Below are 12,879 nucleotides of genomic sequence, written 5' to 3'. Positions count from 1 at the left end.
TCTGTTCCATTTGCTGTAATCGCTTACAATCACAGAGCTGGAGGTTATGTTTATGGCTGTTTAAAAAAAAAAAGTGATTTCAGATACTCTATGCGAGAGATCAGAATAGTTGATTCTTTCTTTGTATTAGCCTGCATAAATACACCTGTGCAGTTTTCCATGAGGGAACTTTTAAGTAGTTTCTTGTAAGAGAATTCTTGTAAGAGAATTCTTCTAAAAATAAAGTTTTAATTTTGTCCACTTCTTGCTGTGGACTTATCAAGCAAATACACATACTTTCCCTTTAAATTTGTGTATGCATTGGATAAAAATGAAAGTGATAGTGCAGCAGCATTGGCTACAGCTAGGCATTGTGTAGGCAGAATTTGATACTCTTGGGTTTCTCACACTACTGAACCTTGAAGCACCTCACTTGGAGCAGCCTTGCTGTCCTAATCCTTGCCCTCCCCAGAAAAGAAAATCACGTTCATGCCAAAGTGTACATGTAGGTTTTAAAGTGGAGACAATGAAGTAGTTTTCAGTTGGCAAGCAAAGCTTTGTAGATGTAAACCCTGAACTTGTGTTGGTACGTTAAGTGCCAAGTAAGGCTAATCCATCTCCACACAGTATTTGATGTGCCTGGTTCTTCGGGAGTTCAAAGCTCAGCTTGAATCCCATGAGAGAGACAGCTTTTTAACCAGAGCACGGAGGCCTAGATTCTAGGTGAGATTCAGGGTACTATCATACAAAGTAAAAATATGTTGCCCTTCATTGAGGGCTGTCCTTGTAGTAGCGCAAGTGATAGTCTTCCACTGCCTTTTTTTTTTTTGGTCCAGTTCTTTAATTGGGTGTATTTTTGGCCAGGCGAGGATAACAGTACATCTCTAAGAATACATTTTGATGGGTTTGGAAAACAAGCTATATATCACTTACTTTTATCTCCATCCTATGTATGGGGAAGAAGTGCTGGTGGACCTCATTACTACAGTTCAGTGCCAGCTGAGGACAGACTGTGGGAATATGAAGGTTAAAATAACTTGAAAATATTTAAATAAGTTTAATGTTATTTAAACAATGTTTAAGAATTAAAAATTAATTAAAAATTAAAATTTAATCTACAGCAGCTCTTCATTTTTTACACTTTAAATTTTTTTTGTCTCGTTAACATATTCCTTTCTCCAGTATGTGTGTCTTTTGAAGGATCCCTGATAGTAGAGGGAAGTGCAAGGATCTTTATTTGATCTTTCTAGTTAATGAGACAAAAATTCTGAAACTAAAGAATTTTGTAGTCTTTTGGAGGAGTTTTTGGGAGGATTATAGAGAAAATAGTAAGGGCAAGCAGAGTTTGAGAAAAGCTGTAAATTTATAATTGAGTTAATAAAAGGAACAAGTTAATCCTGTTCTGGGAAAAGGGCAGGTCTGTGGTGCAAGTGTGACTTTCTCAAACAGACTTTAGTTTGGCTGAAAGAGACAACAGTGTAGTTGCATGCTATGTAAGTAGATTTTCTTTAAAAAGCAAACAAATAATAGTATTTGTGTTGATTGAGGAATTAAGTATTGGAGTTGCAGTCCAATTTGGGCATATCATCTCTCTTTTTCAAAGTGTGATCAATACATTCATTCTGAAGGTCAAAGTAGCTACCACTAGTGTCTTGGAATTGGTTCTTTTTTTTTTTTTTTTTAGTTCAGCTGTGAGGACGTGGAAACCACCGATAACTGCCCTTTTGGTGATTATTCTGGCATACATGTATACCCATGAGGATCTTTTTAGCGTTCCTTTAACTTCAAAAAAAGCCCCAACAAACCAGTTATGCTTTTATAATGTCAAATTTTGTTTCTGTGCCTTTGTGTCTATCTTATTGCCTTTACTGACATCTCTTTATTAAATCACTCTGTAGTTAATTCGACAGTACTACAGTCTGGTGACACACAAGGACTGTACACGTTTATATCCTGTTTTCTTTTTGAATATTACTGTACCTGCCTCTGCTGTGGATGTGAATTTAACACCTGATAAAACTCAAGTTTTACTGCATTATAAGGTAACTAAGGTTTTAATCTGCTTTTGAGTTGTCAACATTTTAGTTATGTAAGCATAATAAGGGCTTCTGGGACTACTGAAATGTTCGAAGGTAAACAGTGCCACTGATTTTTTTTTGGTTTTTTTTTTTTGGTTACATGAAACAAGTTAGCTTGCCTTTATCGTAGGACTGTTTTGTTTGAAAAGTATTGAACAGGCTAAGTGGAGGTTTATTGACAATTAATTTCCCAGTTGATTTCAAAGACCTTTTTTACACTGTCAGCTATATGTGTGTTTTCAGATGGCTTATAGTGAGAGAAGCTAAATGGAATTATGATGTGTGTCCCTACATAACTCTCATGCTTAACTTCATAATTACACTAAGGAATCACTTTTTAAACACCACGTACATTAAGGTGGGGGCAGCGGGAGGGGGGAGTTGATTTCTGGTCAAAGCAATATTTTGCCATTATGTGCATAGATTATTGTTGACACCACTTAAGTTTCAGGATATCCTGTTCATACTATCAAGACCTGAAATTTAGACCATATATGCCTGTGTTTTAGCGGCTGTGTAGTGATAAATTTCCATAAAGTCACTTTCACTTACTAGCACTTCATATGAAAAACAGTGCTACAGAAATTAAGAAGGCTACACAGGTAAGGTGGTTATTCAAAGTGAATGTAGATAGTCACACCAGTATGTTAATCCTCTTCTTAACTGAAAGTTTTTGTATTTGTCTATGTTTATCTTTGTCCTGGTTTCGGCTGGGATAGAGTTAATTTTCTTCCTAGTAGCTGGTACAGTGCTGTGGTTTGGATTTAGGTTGAGAATAATGTGATAACACACTGATGGTTTAGTTGTTGCTAAGCAGTGCTTACACCAGTCAAGGAATTTTCAGCTTCCCAGGCTCTGCCGGGTGCACAGGAAGCTGGGAAGCTTGGAAGCATGCACCATAAAAGCACCTACACAAACATGCTTACATGAAATGGGATGTTGTTGGTGCATCTGTCTTGACTATAAGCCTCTAACTCCATATTAGGTGGGAGTAGCTTTACCTGATACTGGTTTAAGCAGTCAGTATCCTGTTATAAAGAAAGCAGTTAATCAGTTTTGTGATATGAGAGTAAACCAGTGAAGCAGAATACCTATCACAAAGTATTTGAGGCTAAAGGTGTCCAGTTCAGAGTCTTTTTGAGCATGTGTGAACAACTGAAATGCGATAATCTGTCCAGATTTGTCTGAAAATATTCTGAATAAGATCACTTTGTATATTGTTCTATATTCTCAATATCTGTTAGTTACATTTTCAGGTGTGCTTGTGTGTGTGGCTTTTCTGGTTTTATTTTTTTTTTTTTTTCCCCAGGAATCTGTCTTACTTGCTGTTGAAAATGTGTTGAAATCACTGTATGGGCCACTACCTGCTACAGTCCCTGGTGAAAGTAATAAAACAGATGTTACCTCAGAAGACATGTTTGTTCATAGAACAGAACAAACAGATGTGGTTGTTAATGAAATGAGACCATCTGGAAACGATGATCTACATGCTCATACTTCATTCCTTTCATTCAGCAGTGATGTGCAAAACTGTCAAGCAGGAAAAAACACAGAGATCTGCTTAAATCATCAGACATTTTGTGGTGATAATGTACATAGTCGCCTGGACAAAAAAGAGGTTTCTAAGAGTGATGCCTTTCCAGACAGTTCCTTAAATTTATTGTGTGAGAAGGAACAGAATGGACAGAATATGACCAATATTCAAAGTAACAGTGTTCCTGTGGACCCCAAGTCTAAAAAAGCCGATGAGCATCTTTTGAGTTCTGATAATATTGATGAAATAGAAAAAAATGAGGAAGCCTTAGTCCCTAAAGACTTACCTGAAATCTCTGCTGATAATTGGAGTATGGGAAGTGGATTTAAAAACCGTCTAGGAGACAACCTGGAACCTGTTAAGATTTTGATTCCTGAAGTTGGAGGAACAATTAATAAGCAAAGTGAACATACTGGTGAACAAAGCAATGATCCACAAATCTCAAATCAAAGCATAAAGAAAAGAAACGTGATAAGTGATAAATTCGGACATGTGACGGGTTATGACTTAATTAGTAGTAGAATAATAAGGAAACCGAAGTCTGCAATTGGATTTTTCACTCAAGAATGTCGTCCGAAATTGATAACTGATAATCCAAAGACCAGCATGGAGGACATCCTGCTGAAAATTGAAGAGCAGTGGAAGAATTTGGATGAAGAGGAAAAAAAAAAGTAAGTTTTCAGGCTGTCTTGCTTCTAAATCTGGTAGTTATCAATGGGTCACCTGTAGTGAATTAAAAAAATTGTAACTTCCCAGTTATTTATGGAAAAATAGAACAGAAAATGATTTTTGGCTTTTCAAGATCAGCATCGATATTGTGAGTTGTCATCTTTTGCTGTGTGCATACATGCACTGCTGATTTGAGTTACTCATTTTGCCACTGTGCCACGCAGCAGTTACGTAGGGACAGTTTTGCTGAATTGTTATTTAGAGATAACAGGCAAGAAAATGTACTGTTTGAATCCTACCAACTTCTGTTTTCTAATGGCTGCCTGTATATTGTCACTCCTGATGCACTGTCAGTGAAAACCAGCATGGTGACAGATGAGGCACTGTGTAGTTCCTCCAGAGCTTTCTCCAACCAACAGTGCTTTTTTAGTACTACAAACCAAGAATTCTTTTTTAGGATCTTTAGTATTCAAACATTTGGTAAACTCCTTTCCTCTATATTTAGTATGTATCCCAACCCAGACTACCTCAGAATTGTATTTATAAAACCCAACCAAATGATAGTAGGAATTTCTTTTTCCCTAAACAGCTATTCCAGTGCTGGTTCAGCGAGTATAGTACAGTTTGAATTTTAATCTGTTTCAATCAAAACCAAATCTCTTTTTAGATTACAGTTTGAATAGCTAAATTCCATATTTTTCTAAAACGAATTGTCACTGAGTTTTTGAAATCCACCTGCAAGTAAGGGACATGTTTTAGCCTGATCTGCGGAAGGGATTGGATTAGTTAAAATATTATGTATATGTTGTCCTTTATGTGGAACTTATTCTAATTCATCTTTTACTATAATATAACAGATTTTGAGACATTCTAAGACCGTTTAAAAAAAAAAAAAGAAACACCGAACCTTCCACATTTTGTTCGTACTTTTATAAAATGTAAAACACTGTAGGGCGTCACACAGATGAGGAAAATAGAAGTAGTTCTTCAATAGTTTTACATGTAATGATTTGAATATGTATTGTGATTTGTAGTAGAAAGTTTAGGAAATGAAATTTTGGTTCTGAAGAACAAACTCATTGGAAGTGTTGTGAAAATGTGTTTTCTTCATGTTATGGAAGCACGCAGAGGGACTTAAGACAGACCACTGAAAAGGAAATTATAGTAGCCAAAACAGTGTGATTTTAACACTAGTGAGAGATTTGATTAGGAGAATAGTAAGAAAGAGGAGCTATACCTTATTGAATTACTGTTAATATAGCTGTTTTTTCCTTGATTTTGTTTGAAAACATCTGCATAGTTCTGAATACCAGCTATATCAGAGTTAAGTAAAACCTTTTTATCTAGCTTCTGATTTACCCAATTCAAAGCTCACTAAGCAAGCAACATACCATGATCACAAAACCATACATGTGAGAGTGTTTTGTCCATCTCTGCATTAGCAGAAATATTAATGTAATAGTAGAAATCTACTTCAATTATATTCATGCTTTTAATGAACTGAAACAAAAGGTTCTGCCAGCTGTTTCAGAAAATTTTAATTTGCTCTGCTTTAGCTTTTGAGATTTCATGGTTGCTTTCCTGGTACAACTGTTATGTTTAAAAGTGTGCCTACAGATTAACTTTGTATTAGTTCAGGAAGGAGACCTCTCTGGTAATGTTTTCCTTATATGTAGGAATGAATGCAGTATGGTCCAGTGGGTGTTGAAGTGAATGAAAAATTTATCACTAGTTATATCCATACATTTCGGCTTTGGTGTACCTCTTTTCCGCTTTTAATCTTTTAAAATCGCCACAGAAAATAACACATAGGAAGAGATACGCAGACATCTTTTCCTCCAAGGCAACAATCCAGAAGAACTGTTGTACGTCTGGCAGAGAACATAAGTCTTGCCTACCAGATACTCTGGATAAATTGGGCCACCTAGAGGTAACAACAAATGTATATACAACAGGGCAGCCAAAGTGCCACAGTTCTACTGAGCACACTATACCTCCAACTTCATGCAACCTTGCTGGCAAGACACCACTTTTCCTGGGCTCTAGTCCTCCATCCTTCTGTGATAGTGTCACACGTTTATGATACAATGGGTGTGCTTGGCTTCAGCGTCTCTGTTTCTCTCTGTGGCTCCTCTAGCAGGTCTAAATGAGTTTAAATCCCTTTTGGGAGCAATACAACCAACAGATGTCTCATAGTGACATAGGATAGCCCTTTCAAAACAAGCCAGCATTTATTACTCAACCGGAATGTAAAATGTTATGGTTTTTAGGTTATAATAGAAGAGGAAAGCTTCCATGCATGTCCATGTTGGCAGCATCGCATATCCCCCTGCTTTGCAAAGCCAGGATTTAATTTCTTGCACTCACTCTGCTCTTACTTCATAGAGCTTGCGTATGTTTCTGGCCTTAATATTTCTTGCATATCAGGCTCAGGTAGGAGTGGGAGAAGTCCCTCCAAGTGCCATGACAGTGGCAGCAGAAGTGATCCTGAAGGTGTAGGAAAGGTTCAGAGCTACACACACATTATCATGGGGCTAACAAATTACCTTATCAGCACTCTACAGTAATTCTTCATGCGTATATTTGTACCTTGGGAGAAACATTATTTCAGGTAGCGTAGCCTTTGCTGTCTGTTGACAGGTGAGGGCGTGCACATAGACAGTCATTAGTGGCTAGTAGTAACTAGCTCATGAGTGGTAGCTTTTTATTGCCTGATAGCTTTCCGTGCATCTCATGGCTTGTGTGTGTGTGTATGCATTATTTGCAACTCTTTCACATTGGGGAAAATATGCTTGCTTAGCAATTCCAGAAAAATTCTTTTTTACTGTATTTTAACCTTTTAGTTAACATGTTCTCTTTCCTTTGGATGGAGGTCATTTGGTGGTACCATCTGGTCATTGGCCGTCCATCGTATCTCTAGCCAGCTCCATTCATATACTGCCAGATATTAATCATGAATAATGTTACTAATAGTTGGTATCAATCCTTCCATACTGTTGCTTGTCCCCAGCATCTGTTCAGTCATAATAGAATCATAGAATCATTTAGGTTGGGAAAGACCTTTAAGATCATTGAGTCCAACCATAAACCTAACACTGCCAAGCCCACCACTAAGCCATGTCCCTAAGTGCCACATCTACACGTCTTTTAAATACCTCCTGGGATGGTGACTCAACCACTTTCCTGGGCAGCCTGTTCCAATGCTTGATAATAGTAGGTCCATATTGTCCACTCCTAGGAAATGGTGCTAGTCACCTGAAACCTATGCATTTCAGAAGACGACTGTGAAAAGCTGATATGGGCAATTAAAGGCTTTTTTTATTTTCCTCTTCACAAAGGAAGGAAACACAGAAGTAGAGTGCAATACTTATTCATGGTAATAGTTTGAGTAGATTTGGTTTCATTATGTGAAGAAGCTGATGCTGAGGCATATTACATTCAGAATGGGATGGCTCTTTATGTCTGAGAGACCTTATATTAAAAGGTTTTTGTTATATGCTAAATATTTCATTTGGGTTTCAGGTGCAAGGGGAAAATAATAAATCATGGATCCATTTTTCTAGTTAAACCAAATCTGCCTTTGAAGCTAGACTTCATTCTAGTCTTCCACTTCCCTCCTTACACCCAGTTTTGCACATTTCCTTGGCTTTAGGTTTTGGAGCTTCAGGAAAGGATCCTAAATCTACAGTCTTAATTCACAAAGCAGAGAAGAAACTGTTCTTGTAGCGCTTGTTGATTATACTTGCCTCTGTGGAAGGATTTTTGGAAAGGCAAAGGTGTTCCTTCATAGTTTGTAAACCTGCTGTTTTCTTTGATTCTGAGCAAATCACTGATAGTCATGTATATGGATTTGCAAAACCCTCACAATCAAAGCTTGTAAGGCTAGAATTTTTCTGATGGTACCCTAAAATGACAGGCAAGTTGGACTTTCTTTGGAGGTGCTTTTGGTTTGGATTATCAGTGTATCACTGAAAGCTCAGTTCTCTTATAGTTAAATATTCTCCTGCATTACAATTGGGTCTATTCAAAACAAAGTATTTATTGATCTGGTCAAAGCTATAAATGTATTTGGGATAAAAAAAATTCTGTTCAAGTGATTCCATCCATTCTTTTTAAAAGGAGCAGATGTTTTTTATCTTAACATTTACGCCATATTTTCTAGGACATGATTTATTGCAAGAAACTATTTAAGCCGACTTTTTTAGTTAACTAAATATTGGTACCATATGTGAATGCTAGCACATCATAATTAATTGCAAATGGTGACCCTTTTGTTGACCTTAATTTTCCAGCATGCATACACATAATTGAATCAAACTGTTCCAGCAAGTAGCAATAAATAAATATGACCAGCTAAAATACTTATTTCCAATACTTACATATGATAGTACTACCTTTTTTTATTGACGATTCAACCAGTTTGAATTACCTGCTAGAATTCAGAATATCAAATCAGGGCAAAAAGAGGGAGTTCAGCAAATCACTCCTTTGGCCTTCAAAAAAGTAAGATTTATATGCAGTAGGCAAGTATAAATGTGGCATCTATAAAAGTTTAGCTATCTTCCTGACATTTGTAAACTCATGAAGAATCCGTTCAGGTTGTGGAGATTTAGTATGTAGTAATGTTTTAACCATTTCGACAGCATTTAGGAGTAGTTCATTATTGAGTACTTTTTGAAAAATCTGTAAGTTTATTAGTTACAGAATTCTGTGATAATCATATCTATTCTGTATTCTCACGCTTTTTATTTATGTGGCTAATTTTAGGCCATTTGAAATGAAATGTACTTCTTAATATTAAGTAAAGCCTCAGGCTTATGAAGTTATTTAGGCTCCAAACTCTTACCTAACCGCATGGACTCCCCTTGAAGTCTGTAGAGCTCTAGAAGCTTAAGTGACTTTGTGAATTGGACTGGATGTGCCTGTGACAAAACTCCTTCCAAAACTGTGTATCTGATTGTGAATTAGGGTTAAACAAAGTCTTTGGGACTGAGGTCAAAAGTAACTTGCTGTAGCTCTTTGTATGGTGCAGTCTACACCAGTCTACACCTCCCCCTTCAGTAATTCAGGTTTTGCTGGCTGTCATGATGCAGGAAAATTTCTAACTCAGCATCTTCAAAGGGTAATGTCATATGGGCACAGTCCCCAATGTCCTTCCATCTCCGTCATAGTGGAAAGCATAGTGATGTGACTACTTGAATCAACCATGGGAGTTGTTCTTGTCTGTTGAAATGGTTACCTTGCCTTTTGTTTTAGTATGTTGGGAGTTGGGGTTTGGGGTTTTTTATCTGATTATGCTACTGGTTTGTTTTCTCTTTTAAGTTATGAAATAAAAGCTGCTAAAGACCTGGAACGGTACAACAGAGAGGTCAAGAAAGCTATGGGACGGACAGTGCACCGACCAACAAAGGAGGCAGAAAAACAGAAACCTAAGCTGAAGACTTCCCCATCCGACCAGCAGAAGCTTGACGAGATATTTCATGCTCAAACTGAAAAGAAGCGGAAACCTGAACAGCCTATGAAAATTGTGACAGTACCTTTTTCTCTGAGTTCCTGTAGACATCAGCTTCAGAGACATGAGAAAAATGATTCGGATGAACACGAGCTTTTCCTGATCCGTCGTCAGAGTTTTCCTGATGTCTGGATATTTGCTATTGAAAAAAAGCTGATGTTGCTGAATCCATATAGATTGGAAGAAGCCCTGCTACGTAAAAGATTACTGATGAATCATAAGCTTCCAGTAGAGAAACTGGACAAGCCAATTGTGTTAACAGACAGGTATAGTACAATTGAGCAAAAATTTGTATGTTATTTCAAGGATAATTTGATAATTATTGACAGTAAAGTCTGGTAAGGCCCCGTTTGCTAATTCTGTGATTATTTGTACATTTGTTCATCTGTAAGAACAGATTTTTATGTTTTGTGTACTTTTACCTTATAGTAATGAGCAGGCCAAGTCATACTCCAGTTGAAATAAATATGAATTTTGACCAGTTTCATTGGTAATGCAGCGAAGACAGATTTCTTCCCCCAGAGGAAAATTAAATGCTCCACACTTTAACGACTTCACTCTAGCTAACTTTCCCCCATGGATTAGGGAATGGCTGATGTAATTATTATTATACGCCTAAACTTGGTCACTCTTTAAGATATGTGAATAGTTGTGATTTTGTTTCTTTAAACAAATTGCTTTTTCAGAATACTTGTAAAAATCTTGATCACTCCTCATCACTTACTACTTTTTTTTCCTGTATTTTTCTCACAGTTTTAATTTTCACATTAAGGATTTTGGTTTTTAACTCTTTGGGGATGTTTTTTTTCCAGTCTTATTGGTGGATTTCAGTATATGGCTGCTCTTTATAAAATGCAGAAGGATTACCAGAGTTTCAATGGATCGGGTTATTTATCAGATCCAAGGCTTGTAGCAAATGGATTCCAGATAAAAGTGATAGAAGGTATGATGGTTTTAAAATCTTTTAGTCGTACTGGGGCTTGTTTCTTCTGATTTAGCAATTTAAATGATTGTTAATGTAGATCATGTTGTTCTATATCACCTTATTTAAAGCACTAACATCCTGCTTTCCTTAACATTGAGATTTTATTACTTGGCAAAGAATGTAGTCTTCTACATAGAACACTGAGTAATGGAAACTGATAACTGAACAGAAAACTTTAATAGTATTTCAAAGGATGCTCTGAAATCCACGTTTTCCTGAGTTTTATTGTTTCTTCTTTTCTCAAAATGCTGGATGTCGATATCCTTAATTGCTGTTCTGACAGAATTTAGATTAAACTGATGAGAATTCCTTAGTCCTGGCAGCTTCTTCCAAGATGATACTTGCAGAAGCTTCTGTGAGTATGTGCTTTGGCTGACTACTCCTCTGCTGTTGAGCGGTTGAGGAGGTCCAGTAAGGAGCTGGGTCTAGTTATTGACTTACTTCCATATCAGAGTTGTAACACAGAGCCCAAAGGGGCCAGTAAAGAGAGGGTGACAGGATCACCATCACACCTTCTGATAGAGTTCAGTCTGAATTTTTTTTAAGACAGCCTACTTTTCAATGCCTCTACATTGATCACAAAATAAATCTGTTTCATGTAAGATCCTTTTACCTTAGGAAGAGCGATCAAATGTTTATACATTTTTCTGAAGAACGATTTATAGGGATGCTGTTGGAAACCCGGGGGCAACCCACCCAGGGTCAGTTCTGCAGATCAGGATTTCTCTAGCAGAATTCCAGGAAAAGCAAACGTCTTTGGTGGTAGTACCTAGCTGACAGCTCAGAGAAAAGATTCACTATAAGAGCTGTTAGAAATGCTATAGCCTCATGTGTTACAGATCCCCACATATGTACAGTGATGACAGATCTACTGTAACATATGGGATCTTTTGAGAGTAGGTACAAAAAAGGGATGTAGAACAACTCCTTCACTCAGAGGCTGGCTCTTGGGAAGACCAGAGCCTAAGCTGTTTTCTTTACTGAGTCATGCACAGCAAAACCAAGGAAACTTCTTTCTGACTGGCTAAATCTCTACATAAATAGCAAAAACTTTGTAGAAGAGGCGTTCATGGTAATAATCTTAGATTGAATTATTAGGGGAATAAAGTGCATATTGTAAGAGGCAGCTCTTAAAAGGTTTATTCAGTCTAGCGAATCAAAAGCTGAGGAGGTCTATGATATGTCTCTAGACAAATATGGGAGAAGGGGATTGTTGCTTAGCCTTTTTGCTCACATATGTTTTTCTTCCCCCACCTCCTGATATTGTAAGTTTGCTCAAAATCTAATTAATGTAAACTGGATGTGAATAAATTAAATGTGAAAATTTGAAGACAGTTTCTAGGCAACAACGGAGGAGAGTTGTTGACTGATCTTGTGGTACTGGAGATGGGAAACTAGTTTTAAGATAGCTGGATTAGTTTAAGAGCAGAATTGTACAATATAACAGCAGGGGGCTCGACACAGTAACCGGGAAGTAGTAACCGTCTTCCAATCCTGTGTTCCTAAGTGTGTAAAATTCAGGAAATGAAATCTTGTGTGGAAACTGTTCTCATTTGGTTTATAGTTAGTGAAAGTAAAAGTGCTTTATATGCACTATACAGGTTGACAAACCGTGGTCGTGGACTTTATCAGTACCATACGGCTAGCCCATATGAAGAAAGGGAATCTAATTCAGCTCTTTGTCCCCATCTTATTTTAACTACTTGAATGAAACGTAAATAACATCTGAGGCTTGTCAGTCATGTTTATAAGCTTCTGCTGATGACATTATACCAGTTACAGCCTCTGTTATTAAAAGAGCATACCATTGCAGATGAAGGTAGAAATACCAGCAAACAAATGGAATTTCTCCCAGCCTTTTTTCCAACTGACCCGAAGATTTTTACTTAATACTCATCAGTCCCTCCTTTTTCTTTTTTTCTTAAACTCATCCCTGAAATATGCTATCTTCTACAAATACGCTACTATCTTCAACAAAGACTTATTACAACTGATTTTTAGAAACACGGGTATTAATTATTAGCACTCCTTACCTGTCCTTCTGTGGCAATTTCACTACGCAGTTTGAGGTTCTTTAATTTATCTTGTTGTATAATCTTTACGGAAAGTGACCTGCAGACCA

At 37.1% G+C, this 12,879-nt stretch overlaps 1 protein-coding gene across 6 annotated transcripts in view; it reads left to right on the top strand.

Annotated features, from left to right (window-relative positions):
* Nucleotides 1-12,879, top strand: part of PMS1 (PMS1 homolog 1, mismatch repair system component) — a 51,947-nt gene that overhangs the window by 30,206 nt on the left and 8,862 nt on the right. For all 6 annotated transcript variants that reach the window (XR_012044371.1, XM_072874652.1, XM_072874653.1 and 3 more), the window contains 4 exons: nucleotides 1,878-2,021; nucleotides 3,367-4,262; nucleotides 9,583-10,038; nucleotides 10,585-10,715. Coding sequence is in view for 5 of the 6 variants with exons in the window: in XM_072874652.1 (XP_072730753.1) it covers nucleotides 1,878-2,021; nucleotides 3,367-4,262; nucleotides 9,583-10,038; nucleotides 10,585-10,715 (1,627 nt within the window). In the remaining variant the exon portion in view is untranslated. The remainder of the gene's footprint in view (nucleotides 1-1,877; nucleotides 2,022-3,366; nucleotides 4,263-9,582; nucleotides 10,039-10,584; nucleotides 10,716-12,879) is intronic.

The sequence above is a fragment of the Ciconia boyciana genome, chromosome 10, assembly GCF_034638445.1.
Source record: "Ciconia boyciana chromosome 10, ASM3463844v1, whole genome shotgun sequence".
Lineage (NCBI taxonomy): Eukaryota > Metazoa > Chordata > Aves > Ciconiiformes > Ciconiidae > Ciconia > Ciconia boyciana.
This window is presented reverse-complemented; position numbering and strand designations above follow the sequence as displayed.